The sequence below is a fragment of the Carassius auratus genome, chromosome 7 (assembly GCF_003368295.1).
Source record: "Carassius auratus strain Wakin chromosome 7, ASM336829v1, whole genome shotgun sequence".
NCBI lineage: Eukaryota > Metazoa > Chordata > Actinopteri > Cypriniformes > Cyprinidae > Carassius > Carassius auratus.
The window spans coordinates 11,259,942-11,276,183 of record NC_039249.1 but is presented as its reverse complement, the minus strand read 5'-3'; the positions used below and the strand labels follow the sequence as shown (position 1 = coordinate 11,276,183).

Here is a 16,242-nt window from a genome sequence, read left to right as displayed (position 1 = left end):
ATCAAAAGACCATAGGATAATGTTTTATAAAGCTAAAACAGCCTGGGGTCAAATTGACTCAAAACATAATAGAAGGGTTACATAAACATGCTCTTACACACTAAATGTCTGTCATTACACGCTATATCCTCCTAGACCCGGAAAAAAAAACATTTATTTATTTTATTTTTTCCCCCCATGTCATCACATTGTTTAGAGCATACAAACAAGTAGTAAAAAAATATATATATATTGAAAAATTCTATTTTATTCATGTTATGCTATGGTCACTGGGACTCAGTTGTTTAAAAAAATAAAATGACTTTAAATTATATGTATAGGCAAAAACAATGGGATTTTATTTTTTAATCACCAAAAACATTTTGGGTTTCAGGATATTTTTCAACCAAAATTTGTATGTTAATCTAACTTTCATGGAGGTACCATTAGCCATTAGGTTACTGCCTCAAATTATACGCATGACACACTTTTAGTTATGACTTGTAAAACTATACTTAGGAAACTATACTTAGCATACTGTGTAGCAAATAAAATGCCGTTGGTTATTTACAGGGCCTAACGTTAAACCAACTGATGGAAATGATAACTGAACTTGTAACAGTTTTATTGCAAAGCACAATATTATAAATTAGATCTCGTGATTGAGTTGAAACCAAATTATTGTTGTATAAGCATATCAAGCATCATAGCAAAAAGGATAAACAAAGAGTTATACCCACCACCAATTAACATTAGCCCTTCATTCATGAAATGGATACTGTAATGATACAGAGACAATAGTTGCATACCTTTATCTTTTGCTCGTTTCTCCTCTTCTTCTTTTCTTTTTTTTTCGAAATTGGGCACCTGGCTTTGACCTTTTCTTCTCCATCTCTGTTTATTTGGCACTCGACAATCAACAGATTTCCCATCCCCCCAACAGTCACTCAGGACCAGAAGTCAAGACTAAACCAATTCACCTTGATGACCGCATAATCGTCTTGTATTACCTAGTTTCATTTGCAGGAACTATAGGCCTGTATTATAACATTATGAATGAAATGTGCGTTATTTGGAAGAAAGTCGAGGTGTGTGACTGACTTTAGCCTATTATTAATTATATTACTAGTGTGGATCCCCCGTCCCCGTCCTGTCCGTTCCATTTGAGAGAGACCCAGAGGTGAAAGGTCGCACGCGCCTCTCGCCCCACCCCCTTACACTTCTCTCACAACACAAAGCTTCTGTGTGCATTTTCAGTGTACATTTTCAGCAAGCAGGGGCGCCGGCAGCTGCAGGGAGCGCCAATTTGCCAATTCCACACACAGTGAAATTATATAAATGATGAAAAACCGCTTCGCGACACAGAGGATTTTTTGTTTATCTGCTCGTGCTGCCGCCCCCCAATGTGTCACGAAAAAATGACGCCCCGGGCGGCTGCCCGGTTCGCCCGTGCCTAAAACCGCTACTGGTGACGTGGCAACTGTGTATTGACTAGAATGGGTCGGCAGACAGTTGCATTCATATAAAAATTAACTCAAACATACAGACAAAAATATGAATCTGTTTAAATATTAAGCTCAGGCACATTATCAATAAATAAAATAATAATGTAAAAAACCACAGTCGTTGGTTTCTATGTTCGTATTTCAAAGTATTAAAATATAAAATTCTGAAGTCAGATAAATTTGTTTGCAAAGTATAAAACATCTCTTTTTTTGCATGAATAATGGATAAGTACAGTCCTGTGCCAGTTCCTACAGCAGTTTTTCCACAAGATATTTCATCACCATATCTTTTACTCATGATGTTCATCATTTTAATGTCACTTTGGATAAATACATTTGCCAATTAGATAAATGTAAATTTGTAGCTGAGAACACTGTTTGTATCCATCATTCATGCAAAATAGAGATCCATATAATTTTTTTATACTTAATCTGAAACAAATTAATCTGTCTTCAGAATTGTATATTCTAAAACTGTATTATAGATCAGTGGGTAAACAGCATTCTCGCGGTGTAAAAAGTGTTATTAGTCACATCCGGGACATTTTCTCATGTGCGAGCCTGACCCGTCTGAAATATTTTTCATATAAGTGTTTAGTCTTAAAATATGTTTTGTAATATCATATCGTTTTATAACGATATTTATGTGCTGTATGCGCCTAAACGTTTCTCAGAGACATTTACTTTCACTCGCGAATCGGAGTGAATCATTTATGTGGTATAGCTACACTCCTAAACTTTTTCTCAGAGCAATATTTCCTTTAGCCAGCGATGCGAAGAATTGGGAAGTTGGTTTTAACAAGGAAAACACAGTAACAGTTTTACCTCATTTACGATGTGTATTAAGATAATATTTCTACATGACGATATTTATTTGCTGCGCTCGCCTGAACAAGCCTAACTTAACCGTTTCTCACAGATTTGAATTGCTATGCAGTGCGCAGATGCGGATCTGGGAAACACCAGAAGTTAACCGTTTTAAACATTAAGTTACCTAATTTAACATTTGTTTTATATCATCATGTTATTTATAATGATATCCATCTGCTGTGCACTCCTAAACTTTTTCTCGGAGATATTTTCTTTCACTCGCGATGCTCTGGAGCAGATGGGGAATTTGGTTTTAACAAGGAAAACACCAAAAGTAAGTGTTTTATTTATTTTACGATACGTATTTTATAAAATATGGCGATAGTTATATGCTGTGCATGTAAAACGATCCGATACATTTTCACAGATGAAATCTGAAATTGAAGGGAAACACCATTAGTGTTTTTAACGTTTCCTCATTTATAATACAGTATGTAACACGTCATAATGTCCAATCAAACCACTGCAAAACTACTCAAATATAAATGGCAATATATGCAAATTGTTCTTGTGTGTCTCATGACCAATTTTTGTGATTGCATTAAGCATGAATTGAGTTTTCATGTTGTGGATTTCATGTTGGATTTGAGTGCAGTTGTCCATGAATTAATTTGAAAATAACACTTTTCAGTAAACTCAAACTCTCTATACTGAGTGAGTTACATTCTTCACCACAAGTCTTGGAGTATGGCACATGATTTGCAGTTAACTACTTTAGACACTTCATTATGCATTACATTATGTTTTGTATTTAGTAAAAAGGGAGTTCTATGGGTTTGATATTACAATTTTAAGGAAACTATTTTTTTATATTGTTACAGACTGTTCATGCTGGCTTAATAGAAAAACTAAATGGAGATGATATGCTTGAAGAGTATGAAGCCACCAATACATGAGTAAGCCACAATTGCATATTTTTTCTAAAATTATAATAATAAAGAGTCTGATCTCTTTCTTAAAAAATTTTACTGTAAGCTTTATATATATATGTATATGTGTGTGTGTTTGAACTCGTTACATATTTCTGAAGGAGGGACTTTATAGAACGAGGAAGTCATCAGCCCGTTTTTGTGACAACAGCAGTATATAGATATAGGTATAGGTATATAGGTATATTTTACACGCGAAACATGAAAACATTTTATATTGTACACTGTAGACACAATCAAATGTTTAATTGTTGTAAGACCATGTTCTTAACATTGAATTTTTTTTTATTTTTTTTATTGTGTTGAATTGAAACATTGAAAGTGAAGACATTTTGGTGCAGGAAAAAAAAATTACAACGTTTCAATAAAATAAATGTATTAATAATATTATTTATTATAATATTATAATTGTTTATTTTATTTTATTGATAAATAAATGTATCTATTTTCTTTCTTTTTTTCTTTTTTAAAATGTTTTGATTAAAAAAAGGAAAAGAAGATAAAACAAATGTCAGCACAGTACTGACTTCTGATTAATAATTATACTCAATAAAAAAACACCATTAAAATATAAAGCTACAAGTTCATTTACACACAGTGTCCATTTAAAATGCAATGCTTTTATTAAATATTTGATCAAACATCTGAAATTCGTTCATGATAAAATAAAATTACATAATTTGTTAGTAGCGATGATAAAAAAAAATTAATGAAGCTATATGAATATTCTGTAAAAGAATCAGTAAAGATTATTTGGAAAAAACAATGATGTGTATATATTTTTAGTGATTAAAATCTTTGAGCAAAGAGTCATTTGAAATGGACCAGTGGAAGTCAAAATAAATCGAAGGTAGATGAACTGAGACATTGCTGGTAAAATCAGATAAAGCAACCAAGAACAATCTGTGTTAACCTTACAGATCAGATTCTTTAGTATTCACTTTGATATCAGTGTAAGTGACGCCTTTGTATTGGCCGCTGGTTTCGTACTGTAGCACACTGCCGTTCTTGCACGTGATGATGACTGTGCCGGTGTAAGGCAGGTCAAACGTGGCTCTGCCGATGGTGATGTCAACATCCACTTTCTTTTTAGGTGGCACATCTACAGTGGTAGTCAGAGTTTCGGTTCTCTCATCAGTGTACTCAAAGCTAAACGTGCTTTCTTCTCCAACGCTGACACTGTATCCTGTAGAAACTTCTACAATTCCTGGAATCCCTGCCTTCACTTCCACACTAAATGTTTCGGTAAAGCTTTCACTCATGGACCATGAGGCTGTTTTGATCACTTTCTTTGAGGTCTCAACTGTTTGCTCTTGGTTAGTGGAGGTTTCATTTGTGTAAGAGACATATTTGATCTCTTCCACTGACACCTTTGGTATCAGCTGCTGGAGAGTGGGATAGTTCACATTGGTGAGAACTGTGGATTGAACTACATTGAGAAACATGAATCCCATGCAGTCAATATCTGCACCAGCTGCCCCTGCAACTCCAAGACAAAACCCAGAGCCGATATCAATGGGGTGCTCTTTTTTTAAACCCATGTTTGTCATCTTGGCAAAAAATTCTCCTCCCTCGTTGGTCTTGAATTTGATGGCTCCAAGACGTGTTCCTTCTCCGTTCTCCCAGAGGGACAGTGAGGTGAAACACTCACCAGACTTGAAAGTGTACTCTTGGTACGACCCATCTGACTTGCCAAAGGTTTCATTTGTGTCATCTGAAAGCCAGACTTTGACAGCCTTAACCTGGGATTCTCCCACCCACACCCCGATCTTCTGTAAATTGGCACCATTCTTCTCCCCAGTAAATGAAAATGGAGAACCTCCTTTGCCACCAACTTTTTCCAGTGTTGTTGGTTTGGACATCTTTAAAGTAGATCTGGAAATAACACCACAGAATAATAGTCAAAACAACATATTTTAAAGAACATTTTTAACTCTTTTAAAGTAATTTGTAGTTTGCTTTTCACCCCCATTTACTGACATTTATACCCTATTATATATCCTGCAATCAAGCCGTTTGCTACATGAGCAGCCATCTCTGGAAAAATACTCACAGGTGACTGTAGCCTGATGAACGTCTCAAGATCAGCTTGTCAAATGAAAGCCAGAAATGTGAGAGATGTTTGACTGGACAACTGCTTAAATAGGAATCCAAACAGGGCAGGCATAACCTGGAAACACACACACCTCCTGACAGAGTCATCTGACAAAAAAAAAAAAAAAAAAAAAACACCCTTATTGCGTATGAAATTTGATAAGATGTCTATTTAGAATTTGATATGTTTATTTAGAATAAAGTGTCAAATGTATCAATATAACAAAATCAGGCTTTTTTTTTTCTTTTTTTTTTGGCTGGGGAAATGCCTATATTTATATAATATTAATATAATATATATAATCATGACACAGTGATTGCCTTGCAATATTGATTTCAGCATAGATTTTTGTTGTGTTGCATCACATTAGGGAGTTAAAACCAATGTGCTGACTGACTTTCTGTTCATAACTTCCCAACATTCTTAATGAATTTAATAATATTTTTTAATGCGTAACCCTTTATGATTAACTAAACTTGACATATTAAATAATAGAAAAATATAGTTGACTTGTTAAAGAATGAAGCCAAGTTCTTATGACACGTTAAACTTCTGATAAAACTTATAAAACAAATAAAACTCTCTGGTTAAGCTAAAGAAACGCTCAGCTGAAACCAAAACACAGTTTAAGCACTGGAAGTCTTTTCTACTCTCCATCTAAACATGTCAAAAAGGTTAAACAATAGCTGTGTCCAAATTCAGGGTCTACATCCTTCGGAGGACGCATTTGAAGGATGTTACGTCACAGCGCCGCGACGAAGGCTGTCCAAATTCGTAGGATCCTTCAAATGCGGCCCACAAATGCGTCCTCCTTTTCCCCGAATTCGAAGGATGGGTGTGATGGATCCTTTCGCGTCCTACCTATCCCATAATTCTTTTCGGCAGGACGAAGCGAGCGGTAGCGGAGTGGGGGAGGAGTATTATTTTCGATGTTTTTTAAAAACTGGCTTTTTCAAAAATATATATTTTCAGTGGTTTTCTAGTTAGGCATTTTGTTTTAGCGTTAAGCATTTTTTTTACATGTGTACGTGTATATGTAAAAAAAAAATGTTTACTTTTGTACACTAGCTTCTTCCTTACTGCCTGTGTGAATATCCCCTTACACACAGCTTATTTGTTAGTGATTGAAGCTGTTTTAACGCTTCTAAGGACGAAAGAGCAGACAGAAGTGTTTATAAAGCTCCGGGGAGAGAACGATGAGCTCTTCACCGGCGTCTTGCTTGGCGCTGTCACGGTTGCTAGGCGACAGGATATGAGCAATGGTTAAGGGAGGGAACTGAAAGAAGGGTAGGCTGTCCAAATTCACAAACACCGACTTCCGGTTTTTGCGGTCGTTGGAGGACCCATCCTCCTTCAACCGGGTAGGAAGGATCCTAAGGAGGATGCAGACCCTGAATTTGGACACAGCTAATGGTTCAGAGTGATATGGAAAAGAAAAACACATTTTTAGAACAAGAACAGCATATCAGAACAAATATATCACCAAAACAATGAACCAGGCCTTATATAAAAGTTAGTAAAAAGAGATTGAAGAAATAAAAGTAATTCAATTCAAGTTTAATTAAATCAGGGGGGAAAGAGAAATTACAGCAAAGATTCAGATCATTAAATCAGACACCAGAACAAAAATGAAATCTTAAGGCGATGTAAAAAATAATTAAATAAATAAATAAGTGTAATTTATTTATAAAATTTTGTAAAAACGCTGTTAATTGAACAAACCAATGTAAAGTTTAGTGAAAAACTGTAAACTGATATTCCCAGAACCCCCTGCGTGTCACTCCACATTTGAAAGTATTTTGTTTAAATAATCATGTTTTTTTAATAATTTTGTTTTTTAATAAATGCTTTGTTAAAAACTATTTAGAAACATGATTAAACATCATGTTTGGGCTTTATGTTACATCTTCTGTTGTTTAATGAAAGTTTATTGCATGTGTATTATTGCATGTGTGTTATCATGAAGGTGGTTTGTGTTTGCATGAATGCAGCTGCCCAAATTATTTTGTCAAAACTTTTTTGTTCCATTCCAAATCTCTCGGACCCTTTGAACCCACTATTTAGTTCTGGGTGGTTCCAGCTTGAGATTTTTAGATGTAAGACATTTTAGGGCACCTACCAGAAGATATTTGCCTTAAAATAGCAACTACAGGGTCAAAAGGAATAAAAGCATAAAATATATAAGTGCATTTTAAACTTGCTCCCAAAATGATTTTAGCTTTGGAGAAGATTTAAGTGCCAGATTGTACAAATTGCATTCAACATTTGACAGAGAATAATGTATTCATCTTTGCCACTATTGTGGAGTTAAATTCTCTCCACATATTTGAGTTAGTCACCCTATGAGCCTCACGACAAGTATCTGCCCAATCCTTCCGAGTAACCTCCTCCTGCATTTCTATCTCTCATCATTCTTGATATGCAGAAGAATTACTTGAATGAAGTAACAGGAGCCTCTGATAAAGTACAGAGATAAAATCCTTAACTATATTTCCCATATGAATATTATCAATAATTTCTCCACTTCATTTGGATTAACAATCTCTTCCCAATCTTTATGTTTTGTAAGTCAGTCTCTTATTTTTACAAAAAGTCTCCTATTATTAAAGAAGAACACATTTTTATCAGATGTAAGTGAGATATATAAAACATGATGAAGATGCACGTGTTTTTCAGGGGTGTTTGAGGCACAGTCTTCATCAGTGCTCTTCATCAGTGTTGAAACAGTTTTCACAATAGATCTGAATAATTTGTCATGGGAAGATTTCACTTCTTAATGACTATGCATGTGGTTGTGATAAGGTCCTCAATGTATTACAAGCACTGATCAATGTTTTACGTCAGTGGTCTTGGGATACTACTGCTCTGCACATTTTGTATGTCTCGTTTATCTGACACACTCATATCAGTTCAGCAGGTGATGCAGATGTCATGACGCAGATGCTCTCAGGAGTGAAATAAGAAGTGGAAAGTCACCGCGGTACACCCACATTCACTGTAAAATATATGCGAAGAATATGCTGGGGCTCATAAGATAATCATGTGAGTTAAGTTAACCAAAACTTAATCAGAAGTTAATCATGTTTAATGATTGTGACACGTCCTAATAATCATTTGCATTGACATTTACAGAGTCCTTTCATGAAAAAATGCATCCCATCTCTTTAAAACAATGACACATAAAAAATGGTTTTCTGACTTTTTTTTCATGAAACCAAAGAGCCTGGAAATATTTCAATTGTCTGGAGGAGATGTGAACTTACAGACGACACACAAATGTATATATTTTCCAAAACAAGCTTTATAAGATGTGTAAAGATGAAGCACTAATAAAAAATGTAATACTTTTAAACCATCAATATAAAGATTATTCTATGTTTACTTTATTAAAAAAAAATCCATTAAGATTTCACAGAAAAATGTGATATGAACCATGACCTGAAGGTGTTCTTACAATTATAAAGCCTTTTATTTGCTAAAAAAACAGAAGGCATGTAGTAGATTGTGTTCAACTGTTTTTTTAATCATGTTGATCATTTAGAGATTCTTGAAATTTGTGTCAAATATGATACAACTTTATAGGGTTATGGGCAAAATTGCAAATCTGAAATCATCAAAACATCAGTGTTTCTTTTTGCTGTAAAATCCTTTATATATTTCATAACGATTTCATGCCTGCTATTGCAAATTTCCATGAAGATTATGAAAAAAATATATAATTCCACAGAAAGAAAAAAAAACATTAAGGTTTTGAATTTTTGAATGATGACAGATTTCACATGGGTGCACTAACCTTGCACTGAAGTCCAGTGAGCACTAGGTGGCACTGTTCTCTTCGTGTCTTTTGTCTCGTTCTCTTCCTCTCTCTTTGATTATCGCTTGCTGTCAGTCGGTGAGGCATCATCTGCTACAGGTCAAAAGTAAGGTCAGATACATAGTTTTAAAAACTGCAGGATGTGTGTGTAAACAGTTATGCAAAACGTGAAACTCTCTGGTCTCAGGTGAGGTGCCCAAAACAACCAGAAACAGCTGACCTCTAAGTGAATAAGACATGGCAATGTGTGTGTCTGTGGGAAGTCAACACACACGCCTCAGGGCCTGTAAACAGCTCAGAGAAGTAGAGAGGGGCGAAAGTTCAGGTCATGTGCAGCTGTCTGTCATCACTTGACGATAACAGATGTGTCTGACGTTTTTCTCTGTCAACCTGCACTCAAATTTGGTTTATTTGCAATAATATTAATGCGTGGCTTTGGTTTATTCATCTTCAGTAGTAAGTAACCAAGATCTCCTTTAGAATATTAGCTCAGAAGTCAAAAGTTCAACTGCACCTGCCCCCTCTAGTGGAAGAACTCAGACTATTATTATAAAAATTAATAATCCAGACACGTGTAATCACTTCTTTTGAGTGCACACAAACAGAAATATTCTCCATCTGTTTGTTTTATATTTGATTCGGATCTGATTACTCTTGATCATTCTGACTGGATTTTGTCCAGTGCTACAAATACAAGCTTATTTTTTATTATTATAAGAGCTTTGCATGACACAGATTAGAGTATATTTTGCACACTGCTGCTGAAAAACATGATGCATCCTAAAATGTAGATTTAACTGTTGCATGTGTGCATTAATGCAAGGAGTGTAATCTAACTACACAAGGTCCAGGAGTGCCAGCTATTGCCTTAAATTCAGCTTTCGCTGTGTTTGATGGCAGGTGTGACTGGTCTCTTCCTAAAAATCACAGTCTAGCACTGTCTAACACCCGTCCTCGTTTCTGCCACACGGAAATGTATTTTTGACGAGTGGAGGGTAACGGAGATGCAGTTCCCTCCATTTTGGTTTTATCTCAATTACCTGCATGAAATTTTGATGTTGGCTTTGAGAGTGCACGGTAGCAATTCAGTTTCTATGGAGCAGATTAAAGATTGATCATGTATGTATAAAGAGGTCTCGCCTGCAAGCGTGCCGAAGGTGGGAGCGTGAATGTGTGTGTCCGTGCTGTGACCAAACACACTCCCAAAGACATAATAGACATGTTCACTACATCTAGATCAGTTTAGCCACATTACAGTTCTTAGTACAATTGCTTGGGCCTATATCGCAATATCTAATATAATATTAGGCTTTAATCTGCTACATTTCTACAACAATACCATATTGAAATATATTCAAAATCCAAAAAATTAAATATTATCCGAACAATTTAACATATCTGAATGTCTACACAGGTGTTAGTCTCAGTTTAGGAATAATGCTGTAAACATGAACCGTGTAACATAATGCAGTGAATTATATACAGAGCTGTTATTCTTGTACAAAAGAAAACAGTGATGCTATCTGCCATTGTTTTATTAGTGACAGTGTGTGTTTGTTGGGTGACAACCTTGACTAGTTTTAGGGTGATTTGAGACGTACTGTATATGAAGCACTTTGGTAGTTTGAAACTGACTGCTGTGGCAAGATCAAAGTTGGTGAGAAGAATTTTGTGAAGAGTTCTGAAAAAGTGACCTAGGTTTTGATAAACTTGTCCTATAGTAAATATGTTTCTTAATGTTTAATGTAATGTTAAAACTTTTCAAATTAACATTTTCTTAATTGTTGCTTTACTTTTTTTCTTTTCTTAGTCGCAGACATGTTTTAATAATCTAAAGTACCTTGTGGAATGCAAAGATTATGTGGATGTTGAAAATTCTAAATGGAATCTTCAGTGACAGCAAAGAACCTTTGCCAAACATTTGAATAGTATTGATTCTGAAATTCCCATGGGGTTAAGTTTTAGTATTTTTCCTAATTGTTTCAGTGGGGAATTTGATCATTCAGGTAAAGATAGAGCTCTTGCTATTGCACACCGGAGGTTTATGACTAAGAAAATGATGCATCAATAAAGCAGAGCATTAATATTCCAGGAGTATTGCACAGCGCAGTGCGCCCGAGGCGGAGGAAACTCATTGGCTCTGTGGAGGCCTGTGACGGTGCGTCTCCGGGACGCCTGATCAGATTGCTTTTGTTTTGATGTATCAGTGGCAGCGCTTTCACGTGTGCCCGCCTGGACAGGGAAGGCCCGAGCAGGGCACAAAATGTCTCCTGGCAGTGTCCGATGCGCGGTGGATTAATGAGAGATTTCACAACACATGATCTAAGTGAAAATAGACTAATTACGGCGAGGGACCAGACATGCATGGACCACGAATTACGGATCTGGAGTCAGTATTTTAAAGTTAGCATGCATGCAGTCTTTTAAATAGGCTAGAGGCGACAATAAAGTGCATGTGCGCAAGGAACATCAAAATGCGCAACATGTTGAACACAAAAATGGCAATTGCAATGCATGATCCTCTGCCATAGATTTAGGCAAAACTTCTGTTTACCGACAGCTTAACTGATATCACGGTCAGCGCGTCTGAACAAGACTGATCTGATGATAACGCGCATGGCTCGTAGAAATTAAAACATACCTGCAAAGAGGACGTGCACGCAAAGGTGTCCGATACATTACTGAAGTTTTCTCGCAGATTGAATACTTCACATTGCATCACCTGAACCCCAGCATCTGCTGCTGTTGCAGATTGCGCCGACATTGACGTCTGCTCTTGGTTAATGCGTCCTGACTGACAGTGAACCATCGCACCTGTCCTCCTCCTCGCAGTGTGTCTAGGTGTTTCACTCAAATCGGTAAAAATATGTTGCTTAATGTTTATGTCTGTCATTATAAAACATTGGAAATTATTTGTTAATTTTAATGTCAATTATAGCCTACGAATAGAATTGACGCTTGATTTTTTTACAGAATAATGCGCGATGGTTATTGTTTTAACTCTTATGTTACCAAAAAAATAAACATAGACTCGTTCTCATTATCTTTCAATTAGAAACATAGAATTATTAAATACACATCTAAACTCAGGAGTAGAAAACGCAGGAAAAGTTAAGTTTGAAGACGCCTAACATGATTAGGTTTTCTAGAGAAAATAAAAAAACATTCAATAATATTGGGAAGTTCATCACAGAAGACACTGAGGTCTGGAAATCTTACTTAAAAGCATAAAAATGGCTTTGCCTGCGTCATACACCAACACATAAAATGTCTTCAATAAAAAATATAAGTGTGAACTCAAATTCACAATTTTTCTTCAAGTGTGAGTAATTAAGTTAAACATGGGCAATTACGCTAAAATCAAGACTTAGCCTACCTGTGTTTGAACTTCTTTTCTTTTTTTAAGCATTTGTTTAAAAGATAAATTGATTAATAAAATATGCCTTAGTCTATGCATAATAATTATACCAAATTAATGAAAAGAGTTCAAATCAAAAACAGCACACAGTAGTCAGTCTGTGTTTTTAAGACAATTTTCAGTTAGAAATGTGGATTACATGAAAATATCTCCAAATACCTTTGTCCGAGTGTATTAATTATTCATGGCATCTCAGAATCTAGAAAAAGAAGAGATGGGTTTTTTTAGGCGGCCAGAGAGGCTTTACACCCATTTGAGTTTCCAGACGCATCACAGAATCACGAGACACGCGGGAAGCTGGAGGACAACAAGGTAAAGACGGTCAATGTTGTCCCTTTATATTTGTGCTATAACAATATTTGGTTTGACTTGATTTGTTAATGTTTTTATTAAAATAAATATTCTTTAAACGAGTGTATGGTTTGAATTTATTTGTTGATCTTGTCGTTATTAGCCTATTATTATTGTTGTACATTCGTGTTTAAGCTTTATTTGAATAGAATCATAAATGCGTCTCTGTGCAGTTCTCCTCCGTCAGTAAAGAGGCGGAATCTAGGACCTTGAGCGGCAGAGCCTCGTCTCTCGCGCGGTGCATTCACAGTTCACGGGCGTCTGGACGCTAACGCGATGAGACAGGGGAACCTTTACAGCAACAAACGGGAGTATAATATCAGGGAAGGCTGACCGAGCCGTGAACCGAGGCCCTAACACGGAGCAAATTAACATCAACAAAAATAGCTCTGCGTTTTCAGATCGCTTATGTGCGAAGCAGCAGATGCAGCCCGCGGTGTCAGCTCGTCTTTGCGCGTGGATGCATAGCAAATTGACCCGCTTACCTGAGCAGGTGACCCGGGGTCACGACATTACACCTGGATGATCAGGACGGATAGAACCGCATCCTATCGATTTGCTGTATGCATGCCTGTTCTCAGAATAGTGTGTAAGTTTGACAAATAAAATTTGAGTTTCATGCTTTTAAGACCTCTTATGTCTTTGAGACCCCAAAAATTTCTAAAAAAAAAAAAAAAAAACACACACTTTTGCTTTTTCTGCTAATTTACCAAAACCAGGCAACTGATAACAACTTGTTTGCATATACAAATTGCCAATAAATATTTGTAATGTCTCTTTTACCTAGTTTATTGTACACAGAGACATTATGATTTTATGCTTTAAGTTAAAAATTATTAGAAGTACGATTTGTGTTTTTATATATAGCTAATTATTATTATTTATTGTTTACTATTTAAAGTATTTCAGTAACTCTTTTTTTTTTTTGGTATGCTTGATTTGTAAAACTCTTGGCCAAATCGTTAAAAGTCATTTCACAAAGACAATGTGCATGCTGCATTAAATGTTTAGGATCGTCAGGAGGGAAAGTGTAACTGTAAATATTAGACATTAGAAATCTTATTTAACCAAATGTAAAAGCTTTAAAAAGGTTGCTCGTCTTATAATGTATTAAAGTCCCTCAAATCTCTTTTTGCAACTGTTTGCCAACAGGAATTATTAAGAAAATAAACAGAGTGACTTTATTTGCGACTTAATTATTTAAGGACATCAATAAACCTTTTATTTATGGGCAGTGGTTGCATTATTCCCACATTTAATCTTTTTCTTCGCGAACGTCGCAAGAATTGCAGAGAGAAATACTGACGCACAAATAGCAGGTGGTTAAAGCTGGCATGACAGAAAAACTATATGCTCAGGCACCAAAAATCGAGGCAGGATTTTAAGAGACACGAGATCACGAGCACGTTGCGCTGAAATGCAGTGATCTCAGGCTGGTAATGAAACAGAGATAGCGACGGACAGAGAAGCAGATGCTCTGAAGAAAGGCAGTCCATTAAGTGAAGGCAGAGCGATGTGACAGGTCGGGGAGGATCTTAAAAGCCTCTGCTGACTCTCGCAAGGTGAAATGTCAGTGCGCGTTTGAGACGAGCACATCTTACCCTGCTGAACTCACACGGACCTCTGGCTCGGGACAGCTGAACCTTCAACACTCATATCTATACTAGAAGAAAACTTTGCTTACAGATCATAACTCCTTTGTGTAAACGAGAGCATACAGCAATGCATATGAAAACGAGGCGAGTTTTTCTTAAATATCACGTGGCTTCAATCCAATTGTGAAAGTCTTAGCTAGAGAGAAAATCACATAAATCTCATGAATGTGTGTTTCAGTTTCACTTTTTTCTTTTCCTGTTTGGTATACTATTTATACGCAGAAATTGACTATGCATGCATAGGCTATGGGATATGGGATATAGGTGCGTATTATACAGTATGTAGGCCTACGCCAAAATGTATGGAAGCATATGGGTAGCATTATTCAATTTGGGATGTAATATGCAAAATGACAATGCAATATGTAAAATGGCAATGCATTTCTGTATTTACATTTACATTTTCCAATACATTTTTGCAACGTTTGGTGCAAAATGAAAATGAAAATTAAATTACATAATTTTCATTTGCCATTTACTACACCAGTTTTAAAATGTAAAATGAATATTAATTTTAACGCTTTATAAGTTGCAAAATTAAAATGAAAATGTTTTACAGAAATGATTAGATATGTCTAACATGTTAATGCAAAAACTGTGGCAAAATGATCATTTAAATGCTATTTTTCATAATTGCATTAACACTCACTGTCAAGACACTTACGATTGCATTTTCATTCGGTGACGGTGTCCCGCAATGAATGTAGCAAAATTCAATGTGCACATTGAAAATGCATTCCGAGCCGATCACGTGTCCCCGCCCTCGCGCCAAGTCAATCATTGTGTGAACAAGGCGGGGCTTGCAGAAGGTCAGAGACTCAAATCTCAAGAAGAGGATTCAATCAAGTGAGACAACATGGACAAGACAGTTGGTCCGTGTATGTTTTGATCATTTCGGGTTATGGCTTCAATATTTAATTCGGACTTGTGGGCGGAGCTGAAACGCTGTTTTCATCTGATTGGTCGAATCGGATCGGTTTTCATCTGACAGCCTTCAGCTCGGTCTTGTCATTCTTTCAGGCAAAATAAGAGTCAGTGCGAGTGAAGCACTGAAATGTCTGAAACTACGCTCACTGTTAATTAGCATAAAATTTGAATCAGATGTAGCTGGGCAAATTCGTGCTGCTGAGACCTGCAAATTATTTCTAGGTTGTAGTATTGTATGAATATTGTCCCACTGATAAATACAGTGCAAATAGTTCTGTCCCTTTGGATAACAGTGAAGTGGAAATTAAAATCAATAATAGACTCAACAGTTCCATATCTGTAACATTTACACCTCTCATCTTTTAAGTCATAAGGCACTAGGTATGTGTGTGTGTGTGTGTGTGTGTGTGTGTGTGTGTGTGTGAGAGAGACATTAATAAATAATTGTAAAAATGAATATAGTTACATTTCTAAATAAAAATAGTAAAATTAGCTCTATGCTGCTCAGTGCTCCTGTAGCCTACCCCAGAGCGCCCTCTCGCGGCTGTAGACGGTAATGTTTTCTCTTGGTCTTGAATAAATGTGACATATAGTCCAGTGCGACTTATATATGTTTTTTTCCTCGTCATGACGTATTTTTGGACTGATGCAACTTATACCGAAAAATACAGTTAACATTATTATTATTATTATTATTTA

The 16,242-nt window shown here is 36.0% G+C and overlaps 1 protein-coding gene across 1 annotated transcript; it reads right to left on the bottom strand.

Annotated features, from left to right (window-relative positions):
* Window positions 1–4,019: 4,019 nt before the first annotated feature.
* On the bottom strand, window positions 4,020–12,005 carry LOC113105874 (aerolysin-like protein). Its single transcript, XM_026267242.1, has 4 exons — window positions 11,834–12,005; window positions 9,172–9,285; window positions 5,337–5,485; window positions 4,020–5,158 (listed from the first exon to the last, which is right to left on the bottom strand). The coding sequence occupies exons 1-4, from the start codon at window positions 11,999–12,001 to the stop codon at window positions 4,198–4,200; spliced, it is 1,392 nt and encodes a 463-aa protein (XP_026123027.1). The 5' UTR covers window positions 12,002–12,005; the 3' UTR covers window positions 4,020–4,197.
* Between the last annotated feature and the right edge of the window lie 4,237 nt (window positions 12,006–16,242).

Coding starts and splice junctions, on each gene's coding strand:
- LOC113105874 (XM_026267242.1), bottom strand. CDS start 12,001: ATGGTTCACTGTCAGTCAGGACGCATTAACCAAGAGCAGACGTCAATG. Junction 5,486..9,171: donor TCACTGGACTTCAGTGCAAG/GTTAGTGCACCC, acceptor TTTTTTTGTCAG/ATGACTCTGTCAGGAGGTGT. Junction 5,159..5,336: donor TCATCAGGCTACAGTCACCT/GTGAGTATTTTT, acceptor TGTTATTTCCAG/ATCTACTTTAAAGATGTCCA.